The 14863-nt window shown below is 46.3% G+C and overlaps 1 protein-coding gene across 6 annotated transcripts in view; it reads left to right on the forward strand.

Moving 5' to 3' along the window:
- LOC139277295 (glutathione peroxidase 1-like) overlaps positions 1–14863 on the forward strand; it is a 58300-nt gene that overhangs the window by 39169 nt on the left and 4268 nt on the right. For 2 of the 6 annotated variants that reach the window (XM_070895573.1, XM_070895570.1), the window contains exon 2: positions 11313–11704. In XM_070895573.1, coding sequence (XP_070751674.1) covers positions 11480–11704 — 225 coding nt within the window. In that variant the 5' untranslated portion in view covers positions 11313–11479. Of the gene's footprint in view, positions 1–7300; positions 7375–10392; positions 10504–11312; positions 11705–14863 lie in introns of all 6 variants that reach the window. The other 4 variants (XM_070895572.1, XM_070895571.1, XM_070895574.1 and 1 more) reach the window with 4 other exon arrangements.

Below are 14863 nucleotides of genomic sequence, written 5' to 3' on the forward strand. Positions count from 1 at the left end.
CTCGTCATATGACAGTCCTGCCATCCCAGGAATCAATCTGGTGAACCTTTGCTGCACTCCCTCTATGGCAAGTATATCCTTTCTTAGGTAAGGAGACCAAAACTGCACACACTGCTCCAGGTGCGGTCTCACCAAGGCCTTGCATAACTGTAGTAAGACATCCTTGCTCCTTTACTCAAATCCTTTTGCAGTGAAGGCCAACATACCATTTGCCTTCCTACCTGCTTGCTGCACCTGCATGTTTGCTTTCAATGACTGGTGTATAAGGACACCCAGGTCCCTCTGTACATCGACACTTCCCAAGCCATCACCATTTTAAATAACACTTTGTCCTAATGTTTTTCCTACCAAAGTGGACTTCCCGTTTTTTTTCCTAGCATGGCAGCAGCCTCCCGTAACAAAATTGAGTAGGCCTCCTGAGCTTCCGCCCGAGGATGAGTGTGCAACGCCACACTTTTGCGCTGCTATCTCTTTGGGCGTAAAAACTGAATTTGGCAGTTTGAGCTTGCACCTAACACCTGGCGGTAAAATCAGCACTCGGGCGGTGACACCGTCTCAAAAATGGCAGTACTGAATTTCAACCCTTAAGAATGCAGATAGCCATCTCACAAACAAACTAATAGTATATCTAGTTCTGGATTTTTATTAGGTATCATGGTGGAGTTTAAGTAATCTAAGCCCACGGACCAGATGATGGACTCAATTTTCCCCAGTTACATGCGCCGTTTTTTTGGCACACGCCGCTTTTTTTTGGTGTCAATTAAAGTATCCAAGTTTCCCCAAGGTTTCGGCGCCAGCGTAACTCAGCTAGTTACAATTTATTTAGGATAGTATTTTTTTGCGCAACCTGGTATCTGCGCCAGTTTTTCAGATTTAAGCAAGTTTGCCCCACTTACATTTTTCCTAGGATGGCGTATGTGACCACTCCCAAAAACCTTCTGGGCACAAGAAAAAGCAGCACACATTAAAAAATCGGCGCAGAAAGATGCCATTGTTTTTATGTGACGTTTTGGGGGGAGTCAAGAAGATGCATTGTGAAGCTTAATTTTTTCAAAGTCAAAGGGAGAAAATGGAAGTCTAATATAATTCTTTAATTTTAGATTTATTTCAAAGTACCACGCCACCACCTCCTCACTGGGCTTGAGGGTCAGAGCGTTGGCCGGCAGAATCACTCCCTCGCCCGGACACAAGATCTTGGGGCTCGGCTTCAAAAGAAGCCCTGGGGGTGGGTGGGGGACGCGGGGTGAGGGGGGTGGAAGCCAGACTGAAGGGATGAGAACCCTTATACATACAGCAGCTTCAATCGAAGCTCGGTGCGTGGGCGGGTGGGGGGGCGGGTGAACACCGGGCGCCGAGCCCCTGTGTCCGGGCAAGGGAGCGATTCTGCTGGCCGACCCTCAAGCCCGGTGAGGAGAAGTTTGGTCGGCTGTGGGGTGGTATTTTGAAAAAAATCAAAAATTAAAGAATTGCATTAGACTTTGTTGTCCCAAATGTCTTCATTGAATGCCTAGCTTCCCATTCTAAGCAAGCCTATTGCGCATTCACAGACCAAGGTGTGGTCCATACTAGGGCGTCGACCTTGGGGAGAGTGCGAGAGGAAAGGAGGTTTAAGTCCTTTGTCCTGCTGTGTTGAGCTTCTTGCAAAGCTACAATTTAATTATGGGGGCAATAGTGACAAAGCCATACCTTGTACAAGCCTTCTACATGATGGTGCTGCGGAGAAGACGATTGATTAGACATCATCGCATGAGGAACCTCAGAGTACGTAGGATGATGGGCAGTAGGCCTTACCCACATCGGATATATCGAGACAGGCATTCATACCTGCACCTGAGTGATGCAGACTGTGTCAGAAGGCTGCATTTCTGCAAAAGAAGTTGTAACCAAGATCTATGAGTTAGTAAAAGCAGACCTGCAACCTAGAAGCGTCAGAAGGACTGCTTTGTCAGTTGAAGTAAAGGTCTAGCGAGAAGGAGGAACTGAAGAAAATCCTTATTAGTCAGGAAATTGCGATAGGAAAACTGATGGGATTGAAGGCTGATAAATCCCCAGGGTCTGATAGTCTGCATCCCAGAGTACTTAAGGAAGTGGCCCTAGAAATAGTGGATGCATTGGTGGTCATTTTCCAACAATCTTATAGACTCTAGATCAGTTCCTATGGATTGGAGGGTAGCCAATGTAACCCCACTTTTTAAAAAAGAAGGGAGAGAGAAAACAGAATCATAGACCAGTTAGCCTGACATCGGTAGTGGGGAAAATGTTGGAATCAATTATTAAAGATGTAATAGCAGCGCATTTGGAAAGCAGTGATGGGATCGGTCCAAGTCAGCATGGATTTATGAAAGGGAAATCGTGCTTGACAACTCTTGTAGAATTTTTTGAAGATGTAACTGGTAGAGTGGACAAGGGAGAACCAGTGGATGTGGTGTATTTGGACTTTCAAAAGGCTTTTGACAAGGTCCCACACAAGAGATTAGTGTGCAAAATTAAAGCACATGGTATTAGGGGTAATGTATTAACATGGATAGAGAACTGGTTGGCAGACAGGAAGCAAAGAGTAGGAATAAACGGGTCCTTTTCAGAATGGCAGGCAGTGACTAGTGGGGTATCGCAAGGTTCAGTGCTGGGACCCCAGCTATTTATAATATACATTAATGATTTATACGAAATAATTGAATATAATATCTCCAAGTTTGCAGATGACACTAAGCTGGGTGGCAGTGTGAGCTGTGAGGAGGATGCAAAGAGGCTGCAGACTTGGACAGGTTAGGTGAGTGGGCAAATGCATGGCAGATGCAGTATAATGTAGATAAATGTGAGGTTATTCACTTTGGTGGCAAAAACAGGAAGGCAGAATATTATCTGAATGGTGACAGATTAGGAAAAGGGGAGGTGCAACGAGACCTGGGTGTCATGGTACATCAGTCATTGAAAGTTGGCATGCAGGTACAGCAGGCGGTGAAGAAGGCAAATGGCGTGTTGGCCTCCATAGCGAGAGGATTTGAGTATAGGAGCAGGGAGATCTTACTGCAGTTGTACAGGGCCTTGGTGAGGTCACACCTTGAATATTGTGTGCAGTTTTGGTCTCCTAATCTGAGAAAGGACATTCTTGCTATTGAGGGAGTGCAGCGAAGGTTCACCAGACTGATTCCCGGGATGGCAAGACTGACATATATGAAAAAAAACTGGATAGACTAGGCTTCTAGTCACTGGAATTTAGAAGCAATGAGAGGGGATCTCATAGAAACATATAAAATTCTGACGGGATTGGGCAGGTTAGATGCAGGAAGAATGTTCACGAGATGTTGGGGAAGTCTAGAACCAGGGGTACAGTCTAAAGATATGGGGTAAGCCATTTAGGACCGAGATGAGGAGAAACTTCTTCACTCAGAGAATTGTGAACCTGTGGAATTCTCTATCACACAAAATTGTTGAGGCTAGTTCATTATATATATTCAAAAGGGATTTAGATGTGGCCCTTATGGCTAAAGGGATCAAGGGGTATGGAGAAAAAGCAGGAATGGGGTACTGAAGTTGCATGATCAGCCATGATCATATTAAATGGTGGTGCAGGCTCAAATGGCCTGCTCCTGCTCCTATTTTCTATATTTCTATGTTACAGCTGCACTTAAATTTTATACCATTCCAGGCCACAACAGTGGATGTGTGTGCCATTTCTCAACATGCAACACATCTGCATTCGGCAGGTGACTGCTGCACTATATGCCCGGAGGAATGGATACATAAAGTTCCCCATGACTTCCCAGGCAATGCGTGACAGGGTTGTGGGCTTCTCCAGGATTGTTGGCTTCCCAAAGGTACAGGGCTGCATTGATGGTACCCACATTGGCTTGCGAGCACCTTTTGAGGATTCCGAAATGTACAGGAACAGAAAAGGCTTCCACTCCGTGAATGTGCAGCTCGTGTGTGACGACATGCATCGCATCATGTCAGCTGAGAGCACGAATGATGCGTTCATCCTACGCGGGAGCACTATTTCTGCCATGTTTCAGCAACAGCCAGAAGGGCAGAACTGGCTGCTGGGAGACAAAGGGTACGGCCTCGCCACCTGGCTCATGATGCCCCTATGTGTAACCTGGACGGAAGTTGACCGGGAATACAACATGTCGCACATTGTGACGTGCAACATAATAGAGAGGACTATTGGCATTTTGAAGCAGCGTTTCCGATGCCTGGACCGTTCTGGAGGCTACTTGCAATACTCCCCAGAGATTGTCGGTCAGTTCATTGTTGTGTGCTGCATGCTGCATAACTTGGCCATCATGAGGCAGCAGCAGCTGGTAGTAGAAGACCCACCTGAGGTGAGAGTGGCTGATGATGAGGAGGAACATGCAGATGACGAGGAGGACGAGGAAGCCATGCAACTACCTGAACCCGGAGCACGACGGCGGAGGAGAACGGGCCGTTGTGCCCTTTTAACGATTGCTTGAGCCTTGCGCCAGCTGCTCATCCGTGAACGCTTTGCTGCCTGAAGGCTCAGCAGCAACTATTCCAAATGGACCATGTTTGCAGTTTGGACCTGTTCCAAAATGTTGTGTTGTGTTAATGGAACAAATAATGGAAATGATTCTTCTTTAGTTCAAAAAGTTGTGTTAATAATGGAAATGATTCAGTTATAATTGAAAATATATATTTTTCAAAAGTTTAACACTTGTTTACACTTAACTTAACTTTAATAAAAATATTCTTGTATCAAACTTTAAAGTTTTCAGTTAAGATCACTTACAAACTTTAAAACGTGTAAATTTACATCGCTGACAAACTTTTAATGTGAGAACAGTAACAACAATAATAACAACAATAGCAGCAGCAAACAAAGGCTGCACCTATCTCTCCTCCACCTTATTCTAAGACCGCCCGCTGCACTTGGTCTTGGTGACTTCACCTCTGCCCGCAGGCAGTGGCGCAGCGTTTCTCGGGTTGGTACCAAGCTTATTCTTTCGAGCATCTCGGGTAATGTGCACTTCTTGATGGGGGCGTGGGTAGGTGGTAATTTGGAAGGCCCGACTTGGGCCTCTTCAGAGGCTGGTCTGGGGATTGGAGTGGGAGTGGCAGTTGATTCGGTCAATGGCCGCGGGGTCTGGGCATGTTCTCTTATTGCAGCAGCTAACTCCGACATTCCCTCCCTCGTGCCCTGACAGTGTACCAGCTACCTGCAACATTCCCTCCCTCATATTCACCGACAGTGTCTCAACAACCTGCAATATTCCCTCCCTCATGTTCACGGGACAGTGTGCCCATTTTTCGTGGGTGTTGTTACTTCTCCCGACAGTCCCATACCTCATTACCCATCCCACAATGGTGTCCAGGAGTGATCGTGTAAGGTCAATGCTCTCCGCACTCATTGCCATCATCTGAACCACATCTGTTGGATCTTGCACCTCAGGAGAGCGCTGTCGAGCTCTCCTTCCCCTCCTCACCCTGGGTGTGACTCACTGCATCCGACTGGGACCCGCAGCCTCTTACTGTGCGAAACCATGGAATGTCCCAACACTCGTGCCACTGAGAAAAGGGGCTAGCACCTCAATGGGCAGCAACTGCACCTCCTCCAGAGTGAGTTCAAGAGTGGGGGCTTCATCCTCCCCTCGGGATGGTCACTATTGCACAGTAATCTTCTGCAAGTTGATTCCAACGTTTCTTCTTTTCTTTTGGTGAAACTTTTATGTGACCTCTGCTGGTGTCCAGCTCGTGCCATCTGGCCTCAATTGCAGTAGCTAGTGCCTCCACTTCGTCCTGAGATAAATTTTTGGTCCTTGAGCCACATTGCATATTGCAGCCCTGATTTTTCCACTGAGAAATTAAAGTTCTCGCACGCAACTGGCTCTTTAAAAATGGCCAAACGCAGACCTGGAGCTGCACTGTAGCTCTCCCACTCTTTTTCCTGCCATCCTGTGCAGCAGACACCCACGGTGCCATGAACTTGGCTGCTGCTGCCCTCTCCTGATGAGTCATCCCCCTCAACAGTACCCAAAGCGGTATATCTGTTTTGCAGGGGGATGACCGCAGGGAACCCCTATACTACCTTCCTTCCACTGTTCTTCCTGTTGGTCACCCATCCCCTATCTGGCTGATACCCTTTACCTGCGGTGTGACCAACTCACTAAACGTGCTATTCACGACATCCTCAGCATCTCCAGGGGATGAGCCCTCTGGTGGTTAGACAAGGTATTTACAGGTTTACATATATACCACTGCCGCCCCCCCTCCCCAAAAAAAGTCAATAGTGTAACTATTTACAAGGTGAGTCAATCTGGGGCATTTCTTTCCCTGGTTGATCGTCTTGGTACAAATGCTGGTTTTGGTGAGTCGTTTATTGGGCACCCACTGGGCTGCTGTGCAGCTGGCCTTGCTGGGCTGCCTGGTATGGTGAGGGCTGCTGCAGGTGATGGGCTCTGATTCGTGGTCAACTGCTTTGTCGGTTGCCACTGGTGTGTGTGTTGGGGGATCAAAAAAGGTAGGGTCTAATGTGGGTTGCTCTGGATACTCCGTGAATCTGAGTTTGGTTTGGTCCAAGTGTTTCCTGTAGATGAGTCTATTTGAAAGTTTGACCCGAAACACCCTACTCCCCTCTTTGGCCATAACAATGCCAGGAAGCCACTTGGGACCTTGTCCATAGTTCAACACAAATACAGGATCATTGATTTCAATTTTGCATGACACATTTGCGTTATCATGATATGTACTTTGTTCAAGCCGCCTGCTCTCTACCAGTTCATGTAGATCAGGGTGGACTAACGAGAGCCTTGACTTAAGTGCCCTTTTCATGAGCAGTTCAGCGGGTGGAATCCCAGTGAGCGAGTGGGGTCTCGTGCATTAACTAAGCAGGACTCGGGATAGGCAAGTCTGCAGTGAGCCTTCAGTAACCCTCTGCAAGCTCTGTTTGATTGTTTGCACTGCTCTCTCTGCCTGACCATTAGATGATAGTTTGAACGGGGCAGATGTTACATGTTTGATCCCATTGCAGGTCAGGAACTCTTTGGACTCGGCACTGGTGAAACACGGCCCGTTGTTGTTCACAAGGACATCAGGCAGGCCGTGGGTGGCAAACATGGCCCGCAGGCTTTCAGTGGTGGTAGCAGACGTGCTTGCTGACATTATCTCTCATTCAATCCATTTGGAGTACGCATCTACAATCACTAGGAACATTTTACCCAAGAACGGGCCTGCATAGTCTGCATGGACCCTAGACCACGGTTTTGAGGGCCAAGACCATAAACTTAGTGGCGCCTCCCTGGGTGCATTACCTAACTGTGAACATGTGTTACATTTGTGTACGCAGGACTCTATGTCCACATCGATACCGGGCCACCACACGTGGGATCTGGCTATGGCTTTCATCATTACAATGCCTGGGTGAGTACTGACTGTGGAGATCACTAATGAAAGCGTCCCTGCCCTTTTTGGGTACCACTACCCGATTTCCCCACAGACGGCAGTCTGCCTGTATGGACATTTCATCTTTGCGCCGCTGGTACGGCTTTATCTCTTCCTGCATTTCTAATGGGACACTGGACCAGTTCCCGTGAAGCACACAGTGTTTTACGAAGGACAATAGGGGGTCCTGGCTTGTCCAGGTTCTTATCTGTCGGGCAGTAACGGGTGATTGCTCACTTTCGAATGCTTCCATTACCATGGCTAAATCCCCGTGGTGGGCATTGGCAGCCTACTGAGAACATCGGCATAGTTTTCTGTGCCTGGCATGTGGCGGTAGGCGTAGTAGTATGTGGACAACGTGAGCGGCCAACTCTGGATACGGGCTGATGCATTCGTATTTATCCCCTTGCTTTCAGAAAAGAGGGATATCAGTGGCTTATGGTCAGTTTCCAATTCAAATTTGAGCCCAAACAGATATTGATGCATTTTCTTTACCCCATAAACACATGCTAACGCTTCTTTTTCAATCATGCTGTAGGTCCTCTCAGCCTTAGACAGACTTCTAGATGCATAAGCAACCAGTTGCAATTTCCCAGATTCATTAGCTTGTTGCAATACACACCTGACACCGCATGACGACGCATCACATGCTAGTACCAAACGCTTACATGGATCATACAACACAAGCAATTTGTTTGAGCATTACAATTTTCTAGATTTTACAAAGGCATTTTCTTGGTTTTTGTCCCATACCCATTCGTCTCCTTTACGCAGTAAGGTGTGCAGTGGTTCTAACAATGTACTGAGACCCGGTAAGATGTTACCAAAGTAGATCAGGAGTCCTAGAAACGACTGCAGCTCCGTCATGTTCTGTGGCCTCGGTGCGTTCTCGATTGACTCCGTCTTCGAATCGGTGGGCCTGATGCCGTCTGCCGTGATTCTTCTCCCCAGGAACTCCACTTCAGGCGCCAGGAAAACGCATATAGTGTTTTAACCTGAGCCCCATGCGGTTGAGCCGACTAAGTACCTCCTCCAGGTTCTGCAGATGCGCAACTGTGTCCCAACCTGCAACCAAGATGTCGTCCTGGAAGACCACAGTGCGCGGGACCGACTTCAGTAAGCCTTCCATGTTTCTCTGGAATATCGCCGCGGCTGATCGAATCCCAAACGGGCATCTGTTGTAAATGAAGAGGCCTTTGTGCGTGTTGATGCAGGTGAGGCCCTTCGATGATTCCTCCAGCTCCTGCGCCATGTAGGCTGAGCGTCTTTCCTCCCGCCGGCGTCGCAAAAAGATCGTCTGCCTTTGGCAGTGGGTATTGATCCTGCAGGGAGAAACGATTGATAGTACTTTGTAATCACCACAGATTCTTACGGTGCCGTCTTCCTTGAGGACTGGAACAATCGGACTGGCCCACTCGTTGAATTCGATCGGCGAAATGATGCCCTCTCATTGCAGCCGGTCCAGCTCGATCTCCACCCTTTCTCTGATCATGTACGGTACTGCTCTCACCTTGTGATGGATGGGTTGCACCCCCGGAATTAGGTGGATCTGCACTTTTCCTCCTTGGAACTTCCCAATGCCTGGTTCGAACAGCGAGGGGAACTTGTTTAAGACCTGGGCACATGAAGTGTCGTCGACGGCTGAGAGCGCTCGGACGTCGCCCAGTTCCAGCGTATCTTCCCCAGCCAGCTGCTGCCGAGCAGTGTGGGGCCATCGCCCAGTACCATCCAGAGTGGTAGCTTGTGCACCGCTCCATCGTAGGAGACCTTTACGGTAGCACTGCCGATTACGGGCATCAGTTCCTTTGTGTAAGTTCTCAGTTTAGTGCAAATGGGAGTCAGGACTGGCCTTGAGGCCTTGCTGCACCACAATTTATCGAAAATCTTTTTGCTCATAATGGACTGGCTCACACCCGTGTCCAGCTCCATTGACACCGGGAGTCCATTTAATTCAACCTTCAGCATTATCGGGGGACATTTTGTGGTAAATATGCGCCTCATATACCTCTGCCTCCTCGGTCTGAGGCTCTGGTTCATCGTGATCTGCCGTGGATCTGTCCACCTCTGCAACATGGTGATTTGTAGGATTAGCAGGGTTTGCAGCTCGCCTGCACATACGTTGGAGATGTCCCATTGTTCCACAGCCCTTGCAAACGTATCCTTTGAAACGACATGAATGAAAACAATGATCACCCCCCCGCAGCACCAACAAGGTGTTTTTGGCCTGGCATTCATCACCCTTGATGGTGGACTCTGAGACATCTGCGGACGTGCAGCTGCAGGCATGTAAGACCTGCCCTGTACACTGCGATTCGAAAACAACATTACTTTGTTCACAGTACTAGTAGCAGCACTCGTGTGCTAAGAGATTTGCTTGGTATTGTCACTGGTGGCAATGAACGCCTGTGCTATCGCTACGACTTTACTCAAGATTGGGGTCTCTACAGTCAAAAGTTTGCGAAGTATCACTTCATGGCCTATGCCAAGTACAAAGCAGTCCCTGAGCATGTGCTCCAAATGTCCTTCAAATTCGCAATGTCCTGCAAAGCGTCTTAACTCGGCGACATAGCTCGCCACTTCCTGGACTTCAGACCTTTTGTACATGTAGAACCGGTACCTCGCCATCAGAACGCTTTCTTTTGGGTTCAGATGCTCCCGGACCAGTGTGCACAAATCATCGTACGATTTCTCTGTGGGTTTCGCTGGAGCAAGCAGATTTTTCATGAGGCCATATGCTGGTGCCCCGCAAACGGTGAGGAGAATCGCCCTTCGTTTGGCAGCGTTCACTGCTTCCAGTTCGTTGGCCACGATGTATTGGTCGAGTCATTCCACGAAGGTTTCCCAATCATCTCCCTTCGAAAATTTCCCCAGGATGCCCACTGTTCTCTACATTGTTGGGTTCGTCATCTGTATCTCGTCGCCAGTTGTTGTGTATGAATAAAGAGTCTGACCAGATACTGTGAGCTCAAAGTAAAGTGTGACAGTCTTTTATTACAGGTCTTCAGAGTGCCTCTCCAGCCTGTGAAGGCCTCCTTAATACAGGTGCTCCCAAGGGATTGTGGTCTCCCTTGGGACTCCAGGGGATGAGCCTTCTGGTGGTTACATAAGGTATTTACAGGTTTACATATATAACATATTTATTTTTAAGTATTAGTTGCATTCTGCGGCATTGCACATGGGAAGTCGAAGACCCTGTGTAGTCTTTAGGTGAAGTGGGGTTAGATAGCATGGGGTAATGGACCAGGGCTAGCAGACATAATTCAATCACAATTTTAAAGTCATGGCAAGAGTCTTTGAACTGTTTACTGTTTATTATTTACTTTGAACTGTTTCTCACCTGAAAAATGGGTGATCAGCAGCTATAAAACTGATGGGGAGCTTGAGCACACATTTCCTTGTTTGAATTAACTTTCAGGCAGGCCTTTAAATGGGTGCCTAGCACTACCACCCAAAACCGACTGGAGGCTGTTTAAATGTGTAAATTCGGGTCCTACACTTGTAAGGCCTCATTTGCAACATTCAAGGAGAAATGGGCAAAGCAGCATAGTGCATGCCAGTCCTACCTTCCCAGGTGTTGAGGCCTATCCAGCCATCTTTAAAGTAGCAATAGAGTTGTCTGGAGCATAGAAGTTTCTGTACAATATAGGCTGAGGAGCTGGGAGCAGCAAAATTGAGGTGCTACAGCATCACTACTAGCAAGAGGATGTAATTACAGCATAACAAATTTACATAAGCAGTTTCCATTTTAAATGTGTAAATCGGAATTTATAATGGGATAAAGTTGACGCAAGTGCGAGAAAAACACAACGGGTCATATGTTTTTTTTTTAGGCAGGAGTGCATGCAGATGTAAGATGTTTAATATAGAAATTTTTTAAGACATTGATATATAACTTATGCTCTACATGTTTTGTTTAGCGCCATGATGTTTTGTAACCTTCCTTGGATCAGAGTAACACAAATTTCAGTTGAAGGATTGTTCCTGATTTGAGAAATTGGGCACGTGGTTCCACTTCCTGGACAGTACAGACATCTGTGCATAAGAACAGATTCCCAGACAACATTGCAGAAGACCGGCAAGGAAGATGGCGGAAGCTGGAGTAACATTTTATGAACTGTCTGCAGAACTTCTCAATGGTGATCTCTTTGATTTCAGCAGCCTCGAAGGAAAGGTGGTGTTGATTGAAAACGTTGCATCCTTATGAGGCACAACTATCAGGGATTACCATCAGATGAATGAGCTCCAGAGCCGCTACGGCAAACAGGGGTTTGTAGTTCTGGGTTTTCCCTGCAACCAGTTTGGTTACCAGGTAAACCTGACATTTTTCGGAAAAACAAAGTATTTTGATGTCTTTTGCCCCCAAACATTTTGCCACTTATTTTAATTGACGTGTTCTCTTGAGGAAACCTCAAACAGTTTTAAATAAACTAATAACTTAGGTTATAGCAGCCCTGATTAATTTACTTATATTTAGTAACATTTTGACATTTTCAAACTGCAATAAAATAATAAACTTCTAATAAAATGAATCATTAAAACGTTATCATGGTTTATATAGCAATTTAAATGCAAACATTTTTGAGTTGTACATTTGAGAAAAACAATATAATTTCAGATTTTTAAGGCAGCAATTTCATTTTAAGGAGTTTCTTTTCGGTCCCTTTCATGTATCGTAGCTTAATTTGTAATAAAAATTGTTAACCTTGCATAAAGACAAATATAGAATCCATATGGATAGAGATAAAAGATGATAAAGGATCAATCACACTAATGGACGTAGTCTACAGACCACCTAATAGTGGAAGGGAGGTGGAGGAAGAACTATGCAGACAAATTAGGGAAATGAGTAAAAAAAACATAGAATAATAATCATGGGGAATTTCATAGAATCATAGAAAATTACGACACATAAGGAGGCCATTTGGCCAATCGTATCTGCGGGTCGAAAAAGTGTTACCTAGCCTAATCCCACCTTCTAGCACTCGGTCCATAGCCCTGTAGGCTACGGCTCTTTAAGTGCACATCCAAGTACCTTTTTAAATGTGATGAGGGTTTTTGCCTCTACCACCCTTTATGGCAGTGAGCTCCAGACTCCCACCGCCCTCTGCATGAAGAAATGTTTCCTCATCTCCCCTCTAATCTTTCCACCAACTACTTTAAATCTATGCCCCTTGTTATTGATCTCTGCTAAGGGAAATGGATCCTTCCTAGCCACTCTATCTAGGTACCTCATAATTTTATACACCTCAATTAAATCTCCCCTCTGTCTCCTCGGTTCCAAGGAAAACAACCCCAGCCTATCCAATCTTTCCTCATAGCTAAAGTTTTTCAGTCCTGGTAGCATCCTCGTAAATCTACTCTGCATCCTTTCTAGTGCAATCACATCTTTCCTGTCATGTGGTGACCAGAACCGCATGCAGTATTGAAGCTGTGTCCTAACTAGTGCTGTATACAGTTCTAGCATAACTTCCCTGTTCTTGTATTCTATGCCTCAGCTAATAAAGGAAATATTTGGTATGCCTTTTTGACTACCTTATCGACCTGTCCTACCCTTAAGATTCTGTGGACATATACTCGAAGGTCCCATTGTTCCTCCACACTTCTCATTTATTGTGTATTCCCTTGCCTTGTTGCCCCATTCCGAAATGCATTACCTCACACTTTCCTGGATTGAATTCCATTTGCCACTTTTCTGCCCAACTGACCAGTTCATCGATATTTTCCTGCAGTCTAGAGCTTTCCTCCTCATTGTCAACCACACGGCCAATTTTTGTATCATCGGCAAATTTCTTTATCATGCCCCCTACATTTAAGTCTAAATCATAAATATATACAGGTGCAGCGTCCCGAATCAGGAACCCTCGGGACCGAGGCCGTTCTGGATTTGCGTTTTTCAGGACTTTGGAACGACGTCACGAATCCGGAAATATCCGAGCCCAGGTTTGGGTATTTCTGGATTTCGGAACGGCAGAAACGGGGCGGGGGTACTTGCTGAGGAGGTCGTCTGGCGAGTCCCCACCGAGGATGTTGTCGAATAGGCCGCTGGGGCCCGTCGAGGCATTTGCGTCGGGCGGGCCGGCCCCGCTGAGGTGGTGTTCAGGCGGGCCGGCCCCGCTGAGGTGGTGGTCATCATCGGGCAGGGCCCCGCCAAGGAGGTGTTCAGGCAGGCCGGCGAGGAGGCCCCGAGGTCGGCAGGGTCGTCTAGTCCAGATTCCGGAACATTTTATGCATTTCGGACGACCCTGCCATGAATCATTCGGAACTCCGGATTTTTGATGCTGCACCTGTACTACAAAAAGTAAGAGAACCCCACTGGAAACGGCCTTTGTCACAAAAGCTCCTCTCAACCATTACCTTTTATTTCCTGCCACTGAGCCAATTTTGGATCCAATTTGCAACTCTCCCTTGGATCCTATGGGCTTTTACTTTTTTAATCAGCCTACCATGTGGGACCTTATCAAAAGCTTTACTAAATTCCATGTAAACTACATCAAACGCACTGCCCTCATTGACCCTCCTTGCTACCTCCTCAAAAAATTCAATCAAGTTAGTCAGACATGACCTTCCCTTAACAAATCCATGCTGACTGACCTTGATCAATCTGTGTCTTTCTAAATGAAAGTTTATACTGTTCCTCAGAATTGATTCCAGTAATTTGCCCACCACCGAGGTTAATCTAACTGACCTGTAATTGCTCGGTTGATCCCTTCCTCCCTTTTTAAACAATGGTACAACATTAGCAGTTCTACAATCCTCTGGCATAACTCTTGTAGCCGGGGAGAATTTAAAAATGATGGTCAAAGCCTCTGCAATTTCCTCCCTTGCTTCTTTTAGTAGCCTCAGATATATTTCATCCGGTACTGGTGATTTATCTACTTTCAAAGATGCTAAACCCCTTCCTCGCTTACTATGTTTATCCTGTCCAATATTTCACAACCTTCCTCCTGAACTTCAACGTCTGCATCGTCCCCCGCTTTTGTGAAGACAGCCACAAAGTATTCATTAAGTACCTTACCCACATCCTCCGCCTCCACACATAGATTACCATTTTGGTCCCTAATAGGCCCTACTCTTTCCTTTGTTATCTTCTTGCTCTTTATGTAATTGGAAAACATCTTTGGGTTTTCTTTGATTCTACTTGCCAGTATTTTTCATGCTCTCTTTTTGCTTTCCTAATTTCCTTAATTTCACCCCTGCACTTTCTAAACTCTTCTATACTCTTCTAGTATTGAGCTCACGATATCTGATATAGGCTTCCCTTTTTTGCTTCATCTTGCCCTGTATACACCTTGTCATCCAGACACTCTATCTTTGGCAGTTCTACCCTTTATCTTTGTGGGAACATATTTACCCTGAACTCCATGTACCTCCCACTTGAATGCCTCCCATTGCTCTGGCACTGATTTACCTTCAAGTAACTGTTTCCAGTCTATTTTGCTAAATCACTTCTCAGCCTGTTAAATTGGCC

Source organism: Pristiophorus japonicus, chromosome 12 (assembly GCF_044704955.1).
Source record: "Pristiophorus japonicus isolate sPriJap1 chromosome 12, sPriJap1.hap1, whole genome shotgun sequence".
Classification (NCBI taxonomy): domain Eukaryota; kingdom Metazoa; phylum Chordata; class Chondrichthyes; family Pristiophoridae; genus Pristiophorus; species Pristiophorus japonicus.